At 44.0% G+C, this 19,366-nt stretch overlaps 1 protein-coding gene across 5 annotated transcripts in view; it reads right to left on the bottom strand.

Annotated features, from left to right (window-relative positions):
- Positions 1 to 19,366, bottom strand: part of LOC144818399 (cytochrome P450 1A4-like) — a 167,093-nt gene that overhangs the window by 133,606 nt on the left and 14,121 nt on the right. For 4 of the 5 annotated variants that reach the window (XM_078675768.1, XM_078675771.1, XM_078675772.1 and 1 more), the window contains exon 2: positions 10,175 to 11,002. In XM_078675768.1, coding sequence (XP_078531894.1) covers positions 10,175 to 10,984 — 810 coding nt within the window. In that variant the 5' untranslated portion in view covers positions 10,985 to 11,002. Of the gene's footprint in view, positions 1 to 10,174; positions 11,003 to 13,668; positions 13,774 to 19,366 lie in introns of all 5 variants that reach the window. The other variant, XM_078675770.1, reaches the window with a different exon arrangement.

Below are 19,366 nucleotides of genomic sequence, written 5' to 3'. Positions count from 1 at the left end.
ACTGAGCTATACTACTCACACAAAAAAGGTAGCTGCCATGTGTTTCGGGACCTTGCGTAGGCTTAGAATTATTTTTAAATTCTTTGATGCGTCTACTAGACAGCTGATTGTTCAAGCTACGATTCTGTCTAAGTTAGACTACGCCAGTTCTCTTTTATTGGGAGCCAATCAGGCTGAACTCTCTAGACTTCAACGCGTTCAGAACGCTGCCGCCAGGGCTCTGGTTGGCCTACCAAGATTTTGTTCAGCCAAAAAAACATCCATAATCTCCACTGGCTACCAGTTGCTCAGAGAATTGAGTTCAAGTCTCTCTGTCTTTCCTTTAAAATCTTGAAACACTCTTACCCTCAGATTCTGAAACACCTCATCTCTTCATATGTTCCACCACGATCTTTGAGGTCCTCTGGCCTTCACTTGGCTACAGTGCCACGTTTTAAGAGGTCCAGGTGCGGTGGCCGCTCTTTTAGAGTGCTCGCTGCCAAGCTATGGAACTCCCTTCCTGTTCATATCCGTATGATCGACAGTCTTTTGCCGTTCAGGATTGCTGTAAAAACTTTCCTTTTTTCCTTATACCCCTAGTGCTGTTGTGTTGTGTTCCTGTTATTGCTCTGTCAGGTGTTGCTGTTCTGTTAGCGCCAGGACGCCCCTTTGCTGGGGCATCTGTGCGCTCTATAAATCCGGCTAACATAACATAACATAACATAACATCAGCACCATCTCACAGTGGGCAAAACAGCACTTTCACACCAGTAGGGGTAAATACTTCAGCACATTAGTTTACAGCACTGAGCTCACGGTTTAGGCACACGCTTTCATCCCCAAGTGTACCGGCACCTCACCGCACCACCATCTCACTCTGGGCAAAACACCACTTTCACACCACTAAGGGTAAATACTTCGCTTCACACTCCCTCTATAGCACACTCTAACCACCCTACAGGGCTCACAGTGCTCCTACCCTCCTCTTTCCTACTTTTTTCACCCTTTTTTCCCCTTACTCGCTTCAACGGAATCACAAAATGGTGGCCAACACTTCCAAGTTGCAACCGCTCGCAGCGCTCGCAGCCAATAGGCAGCAAGCTTGTGCTCGTAACGCCTCAGCCAATCAGATGGCAGAATTCCCAAATATCGATATCGGTAAATTTCGATAATTCTCAAAAACTACTGAACGTATTTACACCAAATAAACACAACCGTGCTTTCTAGACCAAGACCCTTCTCCCTGCCAAATGTGGGGTAATTCCGTTCACCCGTTTGACCTGTAGCCTTGTCAAAAATTTCCTATGGAAATTAACATGGAGAAAACACATTTCGGGACCCCCCTTTTTTCTCGACCCCCCCCCCCCTAAAGAATCAACAAAGAATTATTTTTGAAAATTCCGTAAAGATTCGTCAATCAGCGCCAAAGTTATTGGGGATAGAATGTTGCGATTTTCCTTTTTTTTTAAATTTTGTTTATTGTGCAACACCAAATAAATACATAGCAAAAGATGTATATCACATATGTTTAGCAGCACAAGGATACATAGAGAATACGGCAGTAGTATAAAAATGCATATTAAAAAAAATAGGAGAAATGAGAAAAATAGCAGCAGGTTTGTGCTAAAAAATTCAATGATAGCAGCAGCATTTAGATTTAAGTAGAGGGAAGCTAAGTATTGTAACATTAAAATATTCCATATTCACATATATACACAATATAAGCTATACATATTAATACAGTATCACAATAAAGTTCTCCTCCCTAAGATCCCCCTTTCACACCTTTCATCCAGTTTTCAATGGGTTGCCAAATATTTTGACCACGCGATCTAGAATGTCTCCCCCCTGATTGAATATATAGCCGTTTCTTGATTATATATAGCCAAGAACCTGGCAAGCCACATTTGAAAGGATGGAGGAGCCATTTCTTTCCAGCTAGCTGCTAATAGAATTCTGTAAACCGCTTTTCCGATAAAGAGACATGATTCTTGGACCTTACTCAAGCCCAGTGTACTATCGCATCCTAGAATAAACAGCGTAGGTGAGACCGCTAGCCGATGTCAGAATACCTCTTCCCAGTATTTACCCAGCCCATTTTTTAACGCAGATAGCTTGTCACACTCCTAAAACATGTGGTTTAAATTGGCAGGTCCCAGGACACATCCTGGGCAGTGATCGTCCAATCTTTTCCCCCATGAGAACAGCTTAGCAAAAATATAAATTAAATATAGTTTTATATAGCTGGGCTTTTAAGCTCGAGGACATGAGTATCTTAGACGCCAAAAGTAGGCATTTATCAATATCTACGTTAGAATTGGTAAGTCTGAAACCCCAAGAAGATTCTGTGTGTTCTAAATCATCACGTAGGCTGTTTAAAAGCAGCTCATATATTTTCCCAATTCTAAATGATTTTGTAGCCAGGATATCAAGAAGTGGTATTCTTTCTAATAAGATCCTAGGAGTTTTTAACTTCAGAATTGATTTGACCTGCATGAATTTAAAAAAATGTCTATTGGGGATTTCAAATTTATTCTGGATAGTTGAGAATTTGCAGTCTACTTCACCTCCACAGAAATCCCACACTGTTCTTATGCCTACCATTTCCCATTTTTTAGCCAAGTCATCATTTACTAGCAGGGGCAATAATGAGGAGCCCCATAAAGGGGTGTACCTATTATATTTTGGGATTGTCAAAAACCTTGAAATTTTGCACCATACTTTCCACGTACTCTTGATTGTCTTAAATTTAGTTTTTTTCAAATAGCTTGGCTCTAATTGTTTTAATAAAAGACCTTGATATTTCTTCCCTAGTAGGAGTTCATATATAGAGGGTACTTCTGATAATAGAGTTTCTGTGCCTGGAGCCGTAATACAAAACAAAGGAGCCATTTGTTGGAGAAAGGCAGCCCAATGATATATTGTGATATTGGGTAGTGCTAGGCCCCCTCTATGCTGTGGTAGGTTAAATATTTAAGTGACCTTCTGATTTTACCATATTGCCACATAAAGGATGATAGCAGCGAATCTATTACTTTAACTCGTTGGCTGCTGCCGTCGGCCATTGGCCGACGGCAGCACTACCTCGCTGGTGCTGACGTCGGCCAATGGCCGACGCGACCGCGCCCGTTTATTAAAACGGCCGCACTACCTCAAAAAAGCGGAAGCAGCCAACGGGTTAAGAGTGCTATCTTCCACTGCTAATGGTATTGCACGGAATAAATAAAAGATTTTTGGAAGTACATTCATCTTTAAAAAGTTCCCCTTACCGATGATAGATAAATGTAACCTGTTAATTCTCTTAAGGTCCTTCTCAATATTTTTAATTAAGGGATCATAGTTTAATCTGTTGATCGCATCTACCTTGGATGTTAAACATATCCCTAAATAGGTAGCCTTCTATACTCTCCGAGGATCATTATATACTGTATTATCAGTGCATATGATAATTGTTTGTTCCTTGTTAAGTGAGTATCCAGAAAATAAGCCAAATTGATGAGTAATTATATTAGTTTGTGCAATTGCCTCAGCGGGGTTTGATGTTAATATAGCCACGCCATCCGCATATGCTAAGACTTTCGTCTCATAGTCACCTATACTTATGGGTTTAATTTTCTGCTCCTGTAATAATCTAATGATCAGAGGATTGATGTAGAGAGCAAAAATAATCAGGGAACAAGGGCAGCCTTGTCTTGTTCCCCTGGATATATTGATGACACTAGATTCTTTACCCATTATCTGTAATCTTGCCTTCGGCTGATGATACATGGCTTTGATAGAGTTGATAAAATTGGACCCAAAGGTATTTAGAGAGAGTACCCTCCACAAAAAGTCTCACGACACACGATCAAAAGCCTTCTCGGTATCGAGGAGGATCATTGACATCGGCCCCCCACACTGGACATGAAATCAAAAAGTGCAACGGCTCTACGGATATGATCCGTCGTGCCCTTGCCTGGAATGAAACCATGTTGCCAGGGGGAGACGAGATGTTCAACCACCCTCCCGAGCCGATTAGCTAAGATCTTTGCATAAAGTTTGGAGTCTGAATTAATCAGAGAGATTGGTCGGTACGAAGATGGTTTCTCGACAGGTTTATTCTTTTTGGGGAAAATAATTAAGTCTGTTTCACCCCAAGAATCTGGAGGCTTACCGGTTTGTTGTATACCGGTAAATAGATCAAGTAGAAGGGGTAGTATCACACTACCTAATATTTTATAGACTTCAAGAGGAATTTTATCAGGGCCAGCGGCCTTCCCTGAAGCCAGGCCAGAGAGGCCTATCTGTATCTTGGCAATATTGATCTCTTTCTCAAGATCTTCCTTGGTTAGAGCATCTAATGTTCTTACTTGTTCAGTATTTCCAATAAATTTGGTCACAGCATTCCTGACTTCTGTATCGCTTTGAAGAATATCATCAGGATACAGCCCCTGATAATATTGCCAAAACCCTTCGATTATTTCATCAGGATCAGTATATTCATTGCCATCTATGTTGATACTGGCTATTGAATTATATGAGGCCTTTTGCCGGGTGCGTAGCGCCAGCTGTTTCCCAACTCTCTCACCATTCTCGTATAAGCTATTTCGATGTATCTGAAATATCTCAGCTGAGTGTTTAGTTAACTAACTATTTAATTCAGTTTTGAGAAAATTCACATGGTTAAATAAGTATACGTTATACGAAGGTTTTTATAGAAAGGAACAGAGTGCATGCTACAAGCATAATGTGCATGTGTAATGCAGTGGCGGGAGCCTGTGTGCATGTGCACTTAGTAACGAGCTCACTACAGTGTCCTAAAAGCCGTGTCTGTAGGGCAGCGCTGCCCGCTGGCTCGTGCTTACAGTACTGTCCAGCAGGTCCTTAAAATGAGACTGATGTGACTGAATGAGGTCAGAGATCAGATCATTATGCACGACAACATCGCTTTTTCGCACGTGCACACTCAGGGTAATGCACCCCACCCCTCCTGCAGCATCACGTTCAACAGGTGTCTGTAGAGCAGCGCTGCCCGTAGGCTCAGGCCTACAATATGGTACAGAAGGTCTTTAAAATGAGACAGAGATGTGACTGAATGAGGTCAGAAATCATATCATTAAACATGGCAATATCGCTTATTCGCACGTGCGCACTCTGGCTGATGCATCCCACCCCTCCCGCAGCATTGCGCTCAAGAGGTGTCTGTAGGGCAGCACTGCCCGCTGGCTCAGGCCTATTGTACGGTCCAGCAGGTCTTTAAAATGAGATGGAGATGAGCCTGAATGAGGTCAGAGATCACATCATTACGCACAGCAATATCATTTGTTCGCACCTGCGCAGCCAGGCTGATGCACCCCACCCCTCCAGCCGCACCACGCTCAATTGGAGGCCCTGTGCACCCAGGCCGCTCTGCTTACCTGCTGTCATTGTTGTGTGAGCAAACTCTACGGGCAGCAGTGCTCACAATTCAGATGGAGTGTTAATTGCAGGAGAGTGTACACCTCATGGATCTCTTTCGTAGATGATGGGCAGTAGGGCACACAATTTAGAGCCTGTGTTGATTGCCAGGATGGTGCAAACCTCATGGATCCATTTCTTTTTTTTATTGCGCTTTGTGATATGCGAGGTGGATGGGGCCGATCACTTGAGGTAGTGTGGAAGAAGAGGGACGTGTGGCGTTTTGGTTATCCTATTTATACGTACGCAAAGTGGGCTGGGATTGCGTACCCCAGCCCAGCGTAGGGGTGTGAATAATTATTCCGTTGACATGGGAGTTGTTCACTTTCTGTCTGGCCAGTAAGTGAACTTATGTGTGTTTCTTTTGTAGTTTTGACCTTGCAGAGTGTGCAATTTAGATTAGTGTAGCATGTGTTGGGAGGGCGGAAACTATTGTTAATGAGATGGTGTTTGAGTAGATTGGATGGTGAACATTACATGCCGTTGTCAGGTTGTGGATATGCGCAGGCACGCATGTCAATGGTGTGCGGTATTATTGAAAGTGTTGCTATCGCGAAGTGTACACATGTGAATGTGGATGGAGGGAGGATCACCAGTGAGGCTACATCATACACAGTGATAATGCTCATTACAATCAAGCAATGTATGTCAAACGTGAATCTGAAAGTCTCACATATGACACACTACTATACTGGTAAAGCCTGACAACAGAGCGTACAGCAATACAAATCTGTACATCATGGTTTACTGTTTATTACATGTGATCTAGGATGTGCACTCTGCCCGTGGCTGATGATACTCCTTAGAGCCACCAATACCCAGGCCGAAAGGCAGCACAAAAAATGTGCACACACACACACCAGGGGCATCGTGTAACACATATTTGTTTTTTGATGGAACGTTTTAGATGCTTGGCAAGCACACGTGGAAGGCTAATGTACAGAGCATGAATATTGATCAAGATGATCGTTGCATGTTGTGTGTAGTATAAGATATGTGTATACAGGAAAACACTTTTCAAAAAAGCTTTCTAAGCAGAAGAGGTGTCTCTCATCAAACGCTGTAGAGAGAATGAGTAAAATGGGTGGGGTCATCCAACTGTTACAATGGGAAATGTTATGAACCAATCAAATGCATTTTTTTAAAGCCACATGGCAATCGCGCACCGAGCGCGAAAGGAGGTCGCACCCGACGAAAATATATTTATCATAATATGTTTATTACAGTTAGAAATATATAAATGTTTGAAATATTTTAGATTATTGCTTTCTCTCATATACTGTTTAAAGTTATTTAGATATACTTTTGAGACAAAAAAAGGGAATGGCGTACCCGGCGCGATACTATACGTCTGCGATGTAACACAGGGCCTTGTAGCGTGTACTCGTCGCATACGCAAAGCGCAGTGGGCGCGACCCCATATGTACATGACGTAAAGTATGGCTTGGTACTGCGTACCCGTCGGATACCAAAGTAGCACCTGGAGTGACTTCATGCGTATATGATGTTACGCAGGACGCGGTGCCACATAGTCGTCACATACGAAATGCGCATCAATTACCAGTTTAGCAATATGGTGGATATGATTTGTGTGATGATGGAGCTTGGTACGCTACCGGTATGGGAGTGCAGTTTTCTCCCTCCCAAAAAAATATATACATATTTTTGGGGAAACATATAAAACATTACATAATTTTTAAAGTAAAAAAAAAAGAAGTATAATAGAGTTCCACAATATTATAAAGAATAGAAAAAATATAGGGTTTAGAAACATTAAAATATGAAATTATCATTTAAAAAACCTTTGAAATTCATTGAAAAAAAAAAGGTTTCAGGGACGTTATAGTTAGTTGAACATGTGACTCATATAAAACCAGAGAAATTCGCCTGTTATAGTTAGTTGAACTAACTATAACTCGCGCACCCGCAATGTACTGCTGATGATGTCACATATTACATCACTCATGACATGGTCAGTGACATCACTGATGACATCACTCATGACATCTCAAATGACATCAGTGATGACAATCTGATGCACATACTGATGCTCTAATATAAACTTTGATACACCCATTCTAAAATGCTGACTACTATTTTTGAAACCATACACAGAAGAATGACATATACTACACAGCACTCACTATTTCCTAGGTCTACACACACATCCAGTCACTTATACATGTAGTTACTCATCAATTCAGGACTATAATATGCACTCATACATCTATACATTCAGTCACACTCTGCCAGTCATCCATAGAGCCAGTAATGCAAGGAATCAATCATATACCCATTTAATCATGTATACAGTTATACACACCAACTCCGTTATTTATAGACATACCACACCACTTATTTATACAGATACTAACAAATATATATTACCTTTTACAATCACTGATAGAAGCAGGCACTTATTTATACACCCACTCTTCAAATAACTTAGTCTCAAGTATACTCATTTATATACTCCAACTCTCACATATAGTGGCTTAAAACATATGTAGTTAATCACAGATATACCACAGAACATTTATTCACTCACCAACACACCCATCGACACACTAACTCACCCATACAGCCCTTCCCAGATTCACTTTTTAATCCACACAACTACTGAATCACCCAGCCAGACATCCATGCACAGACTCGTACACCCACCCACCCACACAGACACTCATGGACCCATGCAGATACTCAGACAACAAATCGAAAACCTATATAGACACTCATGTAGCTATTCAGCAACCCATGCAGTTGCTTACACACCAATGGAGAGACTAATACAGACTTTCACACAGTTTAGTCACTAACTCATGCATTCAGTAAGACATGTTCAATCAGTCATGCATCTATGAAATAATTCCTTTAGGCACTTGTAAATGTTTTCATTCTTCAATACACCTTGGCATATATATAAAACATATTTAAGCTTTACAGAAACACACATTCACTGGATGATGTCATGAGTGATGTCATCAGTGATGTCATTTGAGATGTCATGAGTAATGTCATCAGGGATGTCACTGATCATGTCATGAGTGATGTAATGTGTGACATCAGCATCAGTGCATTGCGGGCGCGCGAGTTATAGTTAGCGCAACTAACTATAACAAGCAAATTTCTCTGGTTTTATATGAGTCAAATGTTCAAATAATTATAACGCCCCTGAAACCTATGTTTTTTTTAATGAATTTCAAAGGTTTTTTAAATGCTAATTCCTAACTATTTCTTCTGTAAAACCTATGTTTTTTCAGTTAATATATATATAGATATATATACACACATTCATACACTCGCTGGTCACACTCACAGACTCCTGTACCCACTCGGAGACATATGCACCCAGTCAAAGGTCCACTCAGAAACTCATATACTCACTCACAGACCCACTCAGACTCTCATGCACCCACTCAGAGACCCACTAAGAGTTATGCATCACTCACACTCCCAGTCACTGAACCACCCTGAGACTCATATACAAAGTCACTGACCCAGTCAAAGCCTCATACACCCACTCACAGACCCACTCCCTCATACGCCCATTTGTATAACAACTCAGACACTCATACACTCCCTCACATACCCACTCAGACAGTGCTGCACCCAGTCACAGACTCAGAAAGAAATGCATGTGATTATTTGAATACCCAAAGACTCAGTCAGAGACCCACTCCGAGACTCATGTGCCCACTTACATATCCACTCAGAGACTCATGCACCCACTTGCATACCCACTCAGAGACTCTTACACTCACTTGTATATCCACACAGAGTCGTGTACTTACTTGTATACCCACTCAGAAACTCATGCACACACTCACAGACCCACTCAAACACTCATGCAATCACTCACAAACTTATGAACCCAGTCACAGATCCAGTCACAAGCTCATGTACACACTCACATACCCACTCAGACACTTAAAACACCCATTCATATACTGCTCGGACATCTATTGACCTTCAAGATTTACCATTGTTTTATCAACATTGTATTCATAAAGGGAAATTGCGGGGCATATTACCAACCAATAGAGATAATTTTTGTCTCTAACTTGTTTAGAGACAAAAATTATCGCCGCAAATCGGCGATTTTTATCGCAGATAAACCTTGCTATTAGCAAGGTTTATCGCAAATGCGATAAAAAACGGCCGCAATGCATGAATATCGCTGAAAAGTCAGCGATATTCATGCATTATCGAGCAAATGCTCTTAGCCATGTTAGCCACCTCCCATTGGATAACATGGCTAAGAACTGCTCCTGGGCAAGTGTTAGCTTTTGGAGATATTCGCGCTTAGCGCGAATATCTCCAAAAGTTGGTAATAGGAGATAGCGATGTTAGCGACTGTTTTCAGTCGCTAACATCTTGGCACGCCCACTTTGCATGTCATTAGTGATAAATATCACTGACATGCAAAGCGGGGCCCAAGATGGTCACTATCTCCTATTAGCTGTCGCTAACTGGTGTTAGCGACAGCTTGGTAAGAGGGAGATAATTTTATCTCCGCTTTCTTGGCTTTTAAAGCCAAAAAAGCGGAGATAAAGCCCCTTGATAATATGCCCCTGCATTCAGTGGCCTATATAAGCTGCACTTCGAACAAAACTGTGTTTTCAAACAGACGTCCCCAAAATAAATAGATTATGTGAAATATACTAAATGGGTAAAGGCAGATAAGCCACCAACATTACAAAAATTGATAGATCCAACTAAAATTCTGACAATAGTCCAACTCACATTGTTAGTGACTTACCTCATCGCATGTCGCATAATGTTCATCGACATGTTTCTTGACAAAGTTCTGAAAACGCCTAACGGTTTCTGTCAGTGCTTTAAGGCCTGGCAGAGGCAAATAACGTATCAGTGGAATAAAATCAGCTGCAGCCCCCGAAGCTGCTGCTTTTTGCGCTTCCTGGTTGTTTTCTACCACACCAGTGAACTCTTTATCTGTATGCTCATATCGCTTGCCAAAGCAGAGAGCACAAACAACATTGGCAACAGCAAGGGTTATTTCTCCACTGGGATCAAAATAACCTTTTCTCTCTGTGAGCTCAGACAGTGTTGTCACCAGTCCCACCGCCTCAGCAGACACATATTCTTCAAGAAGGCAAGAGCAAGTGGATGTTTTTGCTTCGGATTTTGCAAATGTCCGTAAAGCATTTTTGGCAATTTTCTTATGAAGCTTCCACGTTTCTCCAAAGTATGGGGAAAATGACAAAATGCTGCTTTCTGCCATTAAAGACAGCGAGTGCAACTTTGGCCTGGCACCAAAGCTGTCGCCTTGCCTCACCAGTACTTTTTTGATGGTTTCTTGACCACTGATAACAAGGACTGGCACAGTTCCAAGAGAGATGAGGAACACATCTCCGTATTGCTTTGCCATTTTCGAAAGGGTGATATGAGGCAGAGCCCCAAGCTGAAATATATTTCCAAAGACTGGCAGTCCCCATGGCCCTGGAGGAGTTTTACCCTCATTTTTCATGTTTCTTAGGACCTTGAAGACTAGTGCAAAAGTTATAAGTGCAATCATCACTTCTGGGTAAGTAAGATCAACCGCCATCATTTCTGTACTGTAGGTCACCTGCAAGAATTAGAACATGTTTCTCTATTAAAATTTAATTTGCAAACCCCAGTTAATTTAATAGATATTTATTCGATTTTAAAAAATCTCAAAGCACAGAGTAAAAACAACACAAATAGAAAACATATAAAATATAAATGCAGTATCATATATAACATTCTCAATTCATTCATGATTTTAGCTTAAAACATTCAAATCACATCAATCCATCACATACAGCAAATTAAATTAAAAGAGAGTATAACACTGTCTCTCTAGACGCTTCACCTACCCTACTAGATCCCCTCCATGGATTTTCTACTGTGAATACCCATTTTAAGAAAACAACACATGCTATAACAGATATCAGGGCTATTTAACCGATGAAGTAAAGTTAAGAGCACCCTACATTTCTGAAAGGCTAACTTTTTCCATGTGGGTTTAAGACAAAGCTGAAAACACTTGCGATAGAAGCCACAGAAAAACATAAAATGTACCAAGGATTGTTCCGCCTTACCATTACAGGGACAGGGGGGTCAGCATGCTATCCCACACATTAGCCCCATCATAAGAACATGCTAAACGCCAAGCCAATCCGACCTGAATCTAAAAACGACAGACCTCTCCCAGTGTGTTAACTCTAGCATAAGATACATAGCAGTATCCTGTGTGGCAGGAATGGAGTAAAATTGGCAAATATGTTTACAAATAGCCTTCTGAATCCTCTGTGAGGAGGTACGTTCAGCAAACCTCTGCTTGACCACCCTTTTTTCGGTCTTAGTAATTAAACCAGGGGTACTAAACAAATCAGGAAGACCAATATTAGCCAGGGATTTAAGGATATAGTTCAGCCAGGGAATAGGGAGCCCCTTATTCAAACTCAAACAGTCCTCAATACCTGCCCTATTGAAACTTGCCTCGCTATTACTCCATATGCTCACCCAAAGCAGGAGGGGTGCCGGTTTAATAGTATCCGAAATATACTCTAGGTTCAGTTCGGAGTACAAAATAAAATTGATGGTGGAAGGTTCAACAGTCACCTACAAATTCTGTTTTCTTCCACTTGTATGGCAGCAGCATTATGAAACCCCGGCTCCATATGAGGCAGTGGGGACACATTGCAGTTAATGTTTGACATAATCTTCAGTAAATTGCCTTTATTGGTCAACAAACATACTCGTTATTGGTCATAATTTAAACTTAGGGCCCTATTAGAATGGCGGATGAACCTGCGTCCGTCTGCCATCCCCGAGGAAGAGGGACCGTCCGCATGGGCAGCGGTGGTCTCTCCATGGCAATTAGGATGTGACCGCCACCCTGGCGGTCACATCCCCTACCTTTAACATTGCGGCAGATGCTGCTTCAAGCAGCCCCCGCCGCAATGTTAAAAATTGCATGTTGACCTTTGCATGCACGAAGCGGCAGGCACCGCGTGGTGCCTGCCGCTTCGTGCATGCAAAGGCAGGGGGGTACCATAGGTACACCCCATGTGCAACCCCCACCCCCCCTTCACCCCTGGGGGCCCGCAACGGGCCCCAAAACAAAAGACCGTAAGCCTTTCCACGGCGGAAATGCCGCCGTGGAAAGGCATACAAACGCAGACATCCTAATATGCCTGGCAGTGTCTGATAGACACCGCCAGCCATGTTAGAGCTTTTCCGCCGCGGTCGGAAGGCGACCGCAGCAGAAAAGCTGCAGACATAAAAAATATCCCCCCGCCATCATAATCGGACGGGGGGTATTTCTTCAGCCCGCAGCGGAAACTCCGCATCCTCCGGCCCAGCATGGCTTCCGCCAGCCCAGAGGTTGCGGAATATCCACAATCATAATCGGCCCCTAAGTTAGTGGAATGAAATGCATGATGCGGTGCAGTGACTGTCTAAATATGTCCAGACTTGTTGCAGAATCTCACTGTAGTTTGTAGTAAAAAGTCAGACCTCTGGTTAGGATCACATGCTCTTACTAATGAAGAGTGTATCTACTTTCTTTTAGTTTTTTTTGTTTTTTTGGAAGACCTTTATTTTGCACAAGTTTGTCATCATACAGTTTACAGTTTACGGCGCACAGGGGCCAGCCGAGCAGAGAATAATCAGGTAAATCATTATCTGGATGACACAGCCATTTAGCCGGTAACCCGGGGGTCCGGCGGCGAAACTTATGAAAATGCATTTACAATCATCTGGTATCTAGCTTAATAAGTGACAGGTCTAATGAAGAGTGTATCTACTCTGCAAAGTACCAGTACACACTCATACACCATGACTCACCCAGCACTCTGTGAAAGTACGTCAAAGACCCACCTCTGGTGTTTAAGCGGAGACTATTGCTGCAGTTATGCTCCGTTATATATCCAGACAGCCCTGCCGTCTCTTTGCCAAGAAACTTACAGCCACCCGCTAGCAGAAGGGTAAAGTCCAAATGATTCATAGCATTCCCTTCCAAATTGCCTTTATTGTGCTATGAATGTACAAAATATACTGTCCTTCTATCTACCAAATTTTGCCTTTGGCACTTTTCCTATGAGGAAAAAAACCACTCCGAATACAAAGATTCACTACTCTTCGTTAGGAATTCCTCAAATGATCCACTAATGCAAGGCACCCAAACTTGGCCTCAAGCAGCACTTTGGCAATTACAGAAAGAATAAAAAATGGAAGTAAAGAAAATAAATGATTCTTTGCACTCACTGTGGCCAGGACTTCACAATCCCAAAACTCCTGTATTCATGACCAAAAGGTGCCTTCAGAACCTCTCAACTCTCTGGGAGATAGGCAGAGTTCAAGACTCAAACTCTGCAAGAAAGTACTGAGATGTAGCAGCAATGTAATTAACAAACTACATCCAGCATGTAAAAAAGAAAGAGAAGTAGGGTCCAGATTCACAAAGTACTTTTAAATTAGGAGAATCATAATTTGCGCTTGCACATGGTTAGAACTTGCAATCCATAAATTAGCAATACATTACTCAAGTAAATGTGTGAAATTCACAAACAATGCTCAAATGAGATTCCTCTCCACCCTTTATCTATGTGCATTCGAATATTGTCTACTATATAAATTCTCATTTGACCCGGGCAAAGGGAAAATGTTTGCAGGAGTAGTTATGAACAGTGAATACATTGTCACTGGTGATAGCAGGCAAAGATTTCTGACTTCTTCAGATTCCACCTAAACTAAAGTAACTGTGCTTAGCAGGTCCACTGAACATTAGGATTTCCTGCTGCAGGAAGGATGTCTTGTGTGAAACACCTTGTAGCAGGAAACTTGTGGAGTGCTGCAGCAACCCATCCCTACTCAGGTACATGGTTCAAGGTAAGAGAAAAATGAAACATACCACTGGCATGCTCCTGCTCAAGAAACAATCCGCTGACACAGCCACACTTTCCAACTACAGACATCTCCCTCCTCTCATACCTGGTGAACGTCTTAGAGAAACTAATCAACAGATGCTCCACTGACCACCATAGAAACCACCAGCTCTTCAATGCCATTCAGTTCAGATTCAGGTCCAACCATCGTACAGAAACAGTACTCATAGCTGCCACAGATTCCATTTGCATGACCCTTGGCAGAGGAGACAAGGCAGCACTCACTCTCGTGGACCTATTTGCAGCATTTGACACAGTCTCACACGCCATTCTCATTGGGGGCCTGCATGAGATTGGATAGAACACAAGGTGTCAGGTAGGCACCTTACTCCTATGAAAATCCGGTCAGCTACGCACCTTACTCCTTGGAAGCCCACAAACTCGTGTGTGGGGTAACTGATGGTTCATCACTCAGTCCCCCTCTTTTCAACATATACATGATTCCTTTGGCCAATATAATTTGCACACACATCAACATCCTCTCTTATGCCGAACACATGCAACTCAGACTTTCTCTCTCGGACAAGGCCCACATAACACAAGAAACAAGTTCACTGCATGCTTGCCTGAAGTCGCTAACTGGATGAAAGTCCCTGTCTCAAGCTCAGAACCAAAAAGACAGAGGTAATGATCTTCTGCAAGAATCAATCAGTCAGGATTTATAAAGTGTGTCAAATCACCAGCGAGGGTCTCAAGGTGCTGCAGCTGCAAGCTGCTTCATGGAGAAAGCAGTGAAAAACAAGGCAAAAAGCAGGAGAAGGCACTCACAAAAAGGGGAGAGGAATGCGAAAAAGTAAAAAACGAGACAGAAGTAGGAGAAACCAGTCAAGAAAAACAGAGGAAAGGAGGGCGAAAGCAGTAAAATAAGAGGAAAAGCATTTAGAAAAATGGGAAGGGAAGGAAGGAGAAGGAAGTTAAAAACTAGGCAAAAGCAGGAAAAGCACCAGGAAAAGTGTGAGGGGGAGAGAAAGAAGAAAAGAGTAAAACAAAAAAGAGGCAAAAGCAGGAGAAAGCACTCAGAAACACAGGGAGGAAGCAGAGTGGTGTAGCAGCGCAAGAGAGCTGGGCCTGGGGCCTGCTCCTGAACACCTCACTATGGGACTCTAGCTGGTGGTTGGCTCAACTTGACCCACACACAGAACCTGTGCCAGGAATCTTAGAATAATCATCATCAGCAAACTGGACATTACCGCATAAGTCAAAGCTGTCACTGCAAACTGCTTCCACACCCTGAAGATGCTGAGGAAGATCTTCAAATGGCACACAAGCAATTCTAGAATAACTGTTAGTCATGCCCTAGTCACCAGCAAGTTGGACTATGGGAACCCCCTCTATGCTGAGATCACCAAGCAACTCGCTAGAAGACTGGAAACCATCCCAAACTCAGCAGCCAGACTCATCCTGAAACTCTCACATAGAACTCATATCACACCATCCCTTAGGAAGCTTCTGATACACAAAATGCGCTCAATTCAAATTCCAGGCACTATACAACTCAAGCCCCACCTACCTGAATAGTTGCATCTTCTTTCACCAACCACCCAGACACCTTTGATGGGCGGAACTTATACTCTCACAGAGGTGTGGCGCTGCGGCCAGGGCAACTGACGCTGGAATCTGGGGATCACGGTTCGATGTCCTGCACCGGGAGCAGATTAGCCCAGCACCATGTGACTCTGGGCAATAGCTTGATTAATCTTCCCGATGGCCCCCAGCGCCTGGAGACCCTTATGGGTGATTGTTCGCGCTTTACAAATGTGGATTATATTATTTATTATACTATGTATTATATATCCCCCAGTGGCGTAACACAAGGCCCCGCAGCCCACGCGGTGCGGGGGGGCCCCCAAGCTCCTAGTAATGTGGCGGCCCCGTCAGTGTCAGTGGTACTATAGTTTATAACTATAATTTGGGTGGGACAGCCTGGCCTGCCCATGTTTTTTAAGAGCCCCCTGCCTTTTGGTATTATTGTGTTTGTTCATTCGCCGCTGGGCCAGTAAATATTAATAATGTATTATTAATAAATAGGCACTTGGAGCAGAGTCGACATTTAGCTGCAGAAAACCGAGAACGAACTGAAAGCAGGGTTTCTGTTGCCTCTGTGCCTGGTTGTCTCCTTTTCTTCAAGGCGGGGCAGGGAGGGTTGTGTCATGGTCATGCGCAGTTTAAACTGCACGTGAGGTAATTCACATGCCGCGCACCTGAGCTTGACGTTACTGTGAGTACCATACCATATTTAGTGTGTATTATGCCATATTATCATCGGCTTTTGCTCTATTTTCTTCATGGTGGAGCGGGCACGGCCCTCTCTCACCCCTCCCCTCACACAAGCTCTTCTCCTGACTTGTGCCCTTCCCGCAATGGCTGTTCCCCTTTCCTTCACTTCTGGGCCCCACAGCTGTGACCCGGGGCTGGGGTGGTCGTCAAAATGCTCAAGAGGCCCAGGGTATTTCTTTCTTTAAACATGACTCGTGGAATGTGTTCAATTTAGAACATTAGGTGATGCGATTACACGTGTCATGTTTAAAGAAATCAATAATACCCTTTTTGCATTTTGACAACTGCAGGGTGGATGCCTCTGGGCAGCCCACGTGCACCAAACAGCCTAGTATCCACTTAGTGGCTGGTCGTCCGTCAAAATGCAAAAAGGGTATTTTATTCTTTAAACATGCTATGTGCTATCGCTTCGATTTATGTACTAAATTGAAGTAATTCCACGTGCCATGTTTAAAGGAAGAAATAGCTGTTGTCTCTATGAAGCTACATTCCTAGAAAGGGTATTACTGTGGCCATCAATGGTAGGTGAGAAGAGAACGTTACAGAATTCAATTACTTCCTTTGTCTTTTTGAAGCCAGAGTATTTTACTTCAAGAAATTCTGCCCGTCTACTTACATTTCACATTCCTTTGTCTCAGAGTATCGTGGCTGAAGCGTTGGTGGTGACAATAGTTAGTTTATGCTATGATTACGTATGGTAATCCCCATTACTCTTAGTCCTACTCGTCCTCGACCCAGTCATCACTCATGAGGTATTCCACAGAAAGGAAACAAAACAGGAAACGCTTTTAGGCTCCACCCCCCCTCCTGCCAGGTGCTATATCAGACCTAACCACCAGAAGCACATCCTGACACACCAAGCAACAAAGGCCTGGACAGGGAGGGAGGGTGGGAAGTATGACTGGGTCGAGGACGAGTTGGACTAAGAGTAATGGGGATTACCATACGTAATCATCGCATTACCTCAACGCCCCTCGTCCTCGACCCAGTCATCACTCATGAGGCATACCAAAGCAACGCCCAAACAGGCCTTTGGCAACCCAAACACAGCAAAACACAGACCAGACACAAAGGAGTGCAGCAAGATAAAGTTGCAAGAAACAAACAGAATCAGAGCGGAGGGGAAAACCCCCCGCAGCCAGCAACACCCCTTGACCAAAGACAGGACCGGTCAGACAAGGCACAACCCAACCAGCAGTGCCGCACGAACGAGGACGCGGAGGCCCAGGACCCAGCTCGACAAACTCACCAAGAGACACACCCAGGGAAGCAGCCCAGGAGGCAGACACGCTCCGAGCGGAACGCGCCAGGACACACGCCGGACAGGGCAAACCCGCACCAAGACAGGCAGGAGCAAAGACAGCCAGAAACTAGCGACCCAAAGAGAGCCAGGAAGCAGCGGTATCCAAACCAGCCAAGCCAAAGAACACGGAGAGAGAGCCAGAAGAGCGAAACACCCCAGAACGAGCCACAGAAATGGACAAGGCACGCTGGAGGCCAAAAAGAAAGAACAGAAAAGCCACCAGGCATGACAGAATGTCAAGGTCCACAGACTCCAAAGGGTCAAAAGGGGAAGACAGCAAAACCCCCAACACCAAGGAGAGACCCCAAGGGGGCACCAAAGAGCGAACAGAAGGAGAAGAGAGAAACTCCGAAAAAGGCGAGAAAACCAACAAGCCATCAGAATGAAGAAAGGAATCCGGGACCCGGAAGGCACGGACAGCAGCCTAATGGCCTAGCATGGCAACCAGAGAAGGAACACCACCTCGAAAAAGAAGACCAGAGCTCCGAACAGGAAGACAAGGTAGACTACCCACGAGAAGCCCGCAGCACCGAAATCAAGTGGTCGGGCAGACCAGGGGCCCCAAGAGTCACCCGTTCAACCTCCAAACCGCCAAGGAGAGGGGAACCAGAAAGAGGGACGGAGACCTCAGAGGAGAGGGGTGGCGGGGCAGAAGCCAAGGAGGCCCCATCGCCAGGCCCAGCAGCAGAGGAAACCAGGACCTCCACTGCCAGCGAGGCAGCACTGCCACCACCTGAGCCCCCTCCCGCTGAACCCTCAGCAGAAATGCAGGAATCAAAGGAAAGGGAGGAAAGGCATAGAGAAACCAAGGAGGCCAAAGGAGAGACATGGCATCCACCCCCATGTGCCCACCTCTGGAGACCTGGAGCAGAACAGGGGCACCAGGGCATCGGACCCCGAGGCAAACAAGACCAGAGCCGGAGTCCCGAACCTCAGGCAAAGCATCCGAAAGGTCCCGGGAGCCAGACACAGAGACACACCCAGTCAAAAGATCTGAGTTGAATCCATCACCGTTCTTTAGCCCACTCTGCCACCCCAGTTCAGACATGGCTATATGCAAATCAGTCTGACCCTGTGCCTCATGGGAACAGCCCAGCCCGAACTGCCAAGCCATGTCTTCCCTGGACCGGAAAAAAGCTTCCGAGGACCGGTTTCTGGCATTCCAGCCGTCTTCAGCCAGGCTTGCTTGAATCCAGACTAAAGAACGGTGATGGATTAAACCCAGATCTTTTGACTGGGTGTGAGTGTTTGATTGATTCAGATGCTCCGTCCATCACCACCCCCTTTTGTACCACTTTCTGTTTACAGCCCCAAATTCTGGTCCTGGATCACAGGGCCACCATAAAGTATCATGGTGAGGCACAGTATGTATATTCTGTGGAAACTTTTCGGAGACCATGATGCATGTTTACTAGTTTGTTATGGCTATGAGTGTTGT

The sequence above is a fragment of the Lissotriton helveticus genome, chromosome 2_1 (genome assembly GCF_964261635.1).
Source record: "Lissotriton helveticus chromosome 2_1, aLisHel1.1, whole genome shotgun sequence".
In the NCBI taxonomy this organism is placed as follows: Eukaryota; Metazoa; Chordata; class Amphibia; order Caudata; family Salamandridae; genus Lissotriton; species Lissotriton helveticus.
This window is presented reverse-complemented; position numbering and strand designations above follow the sequence as displayed.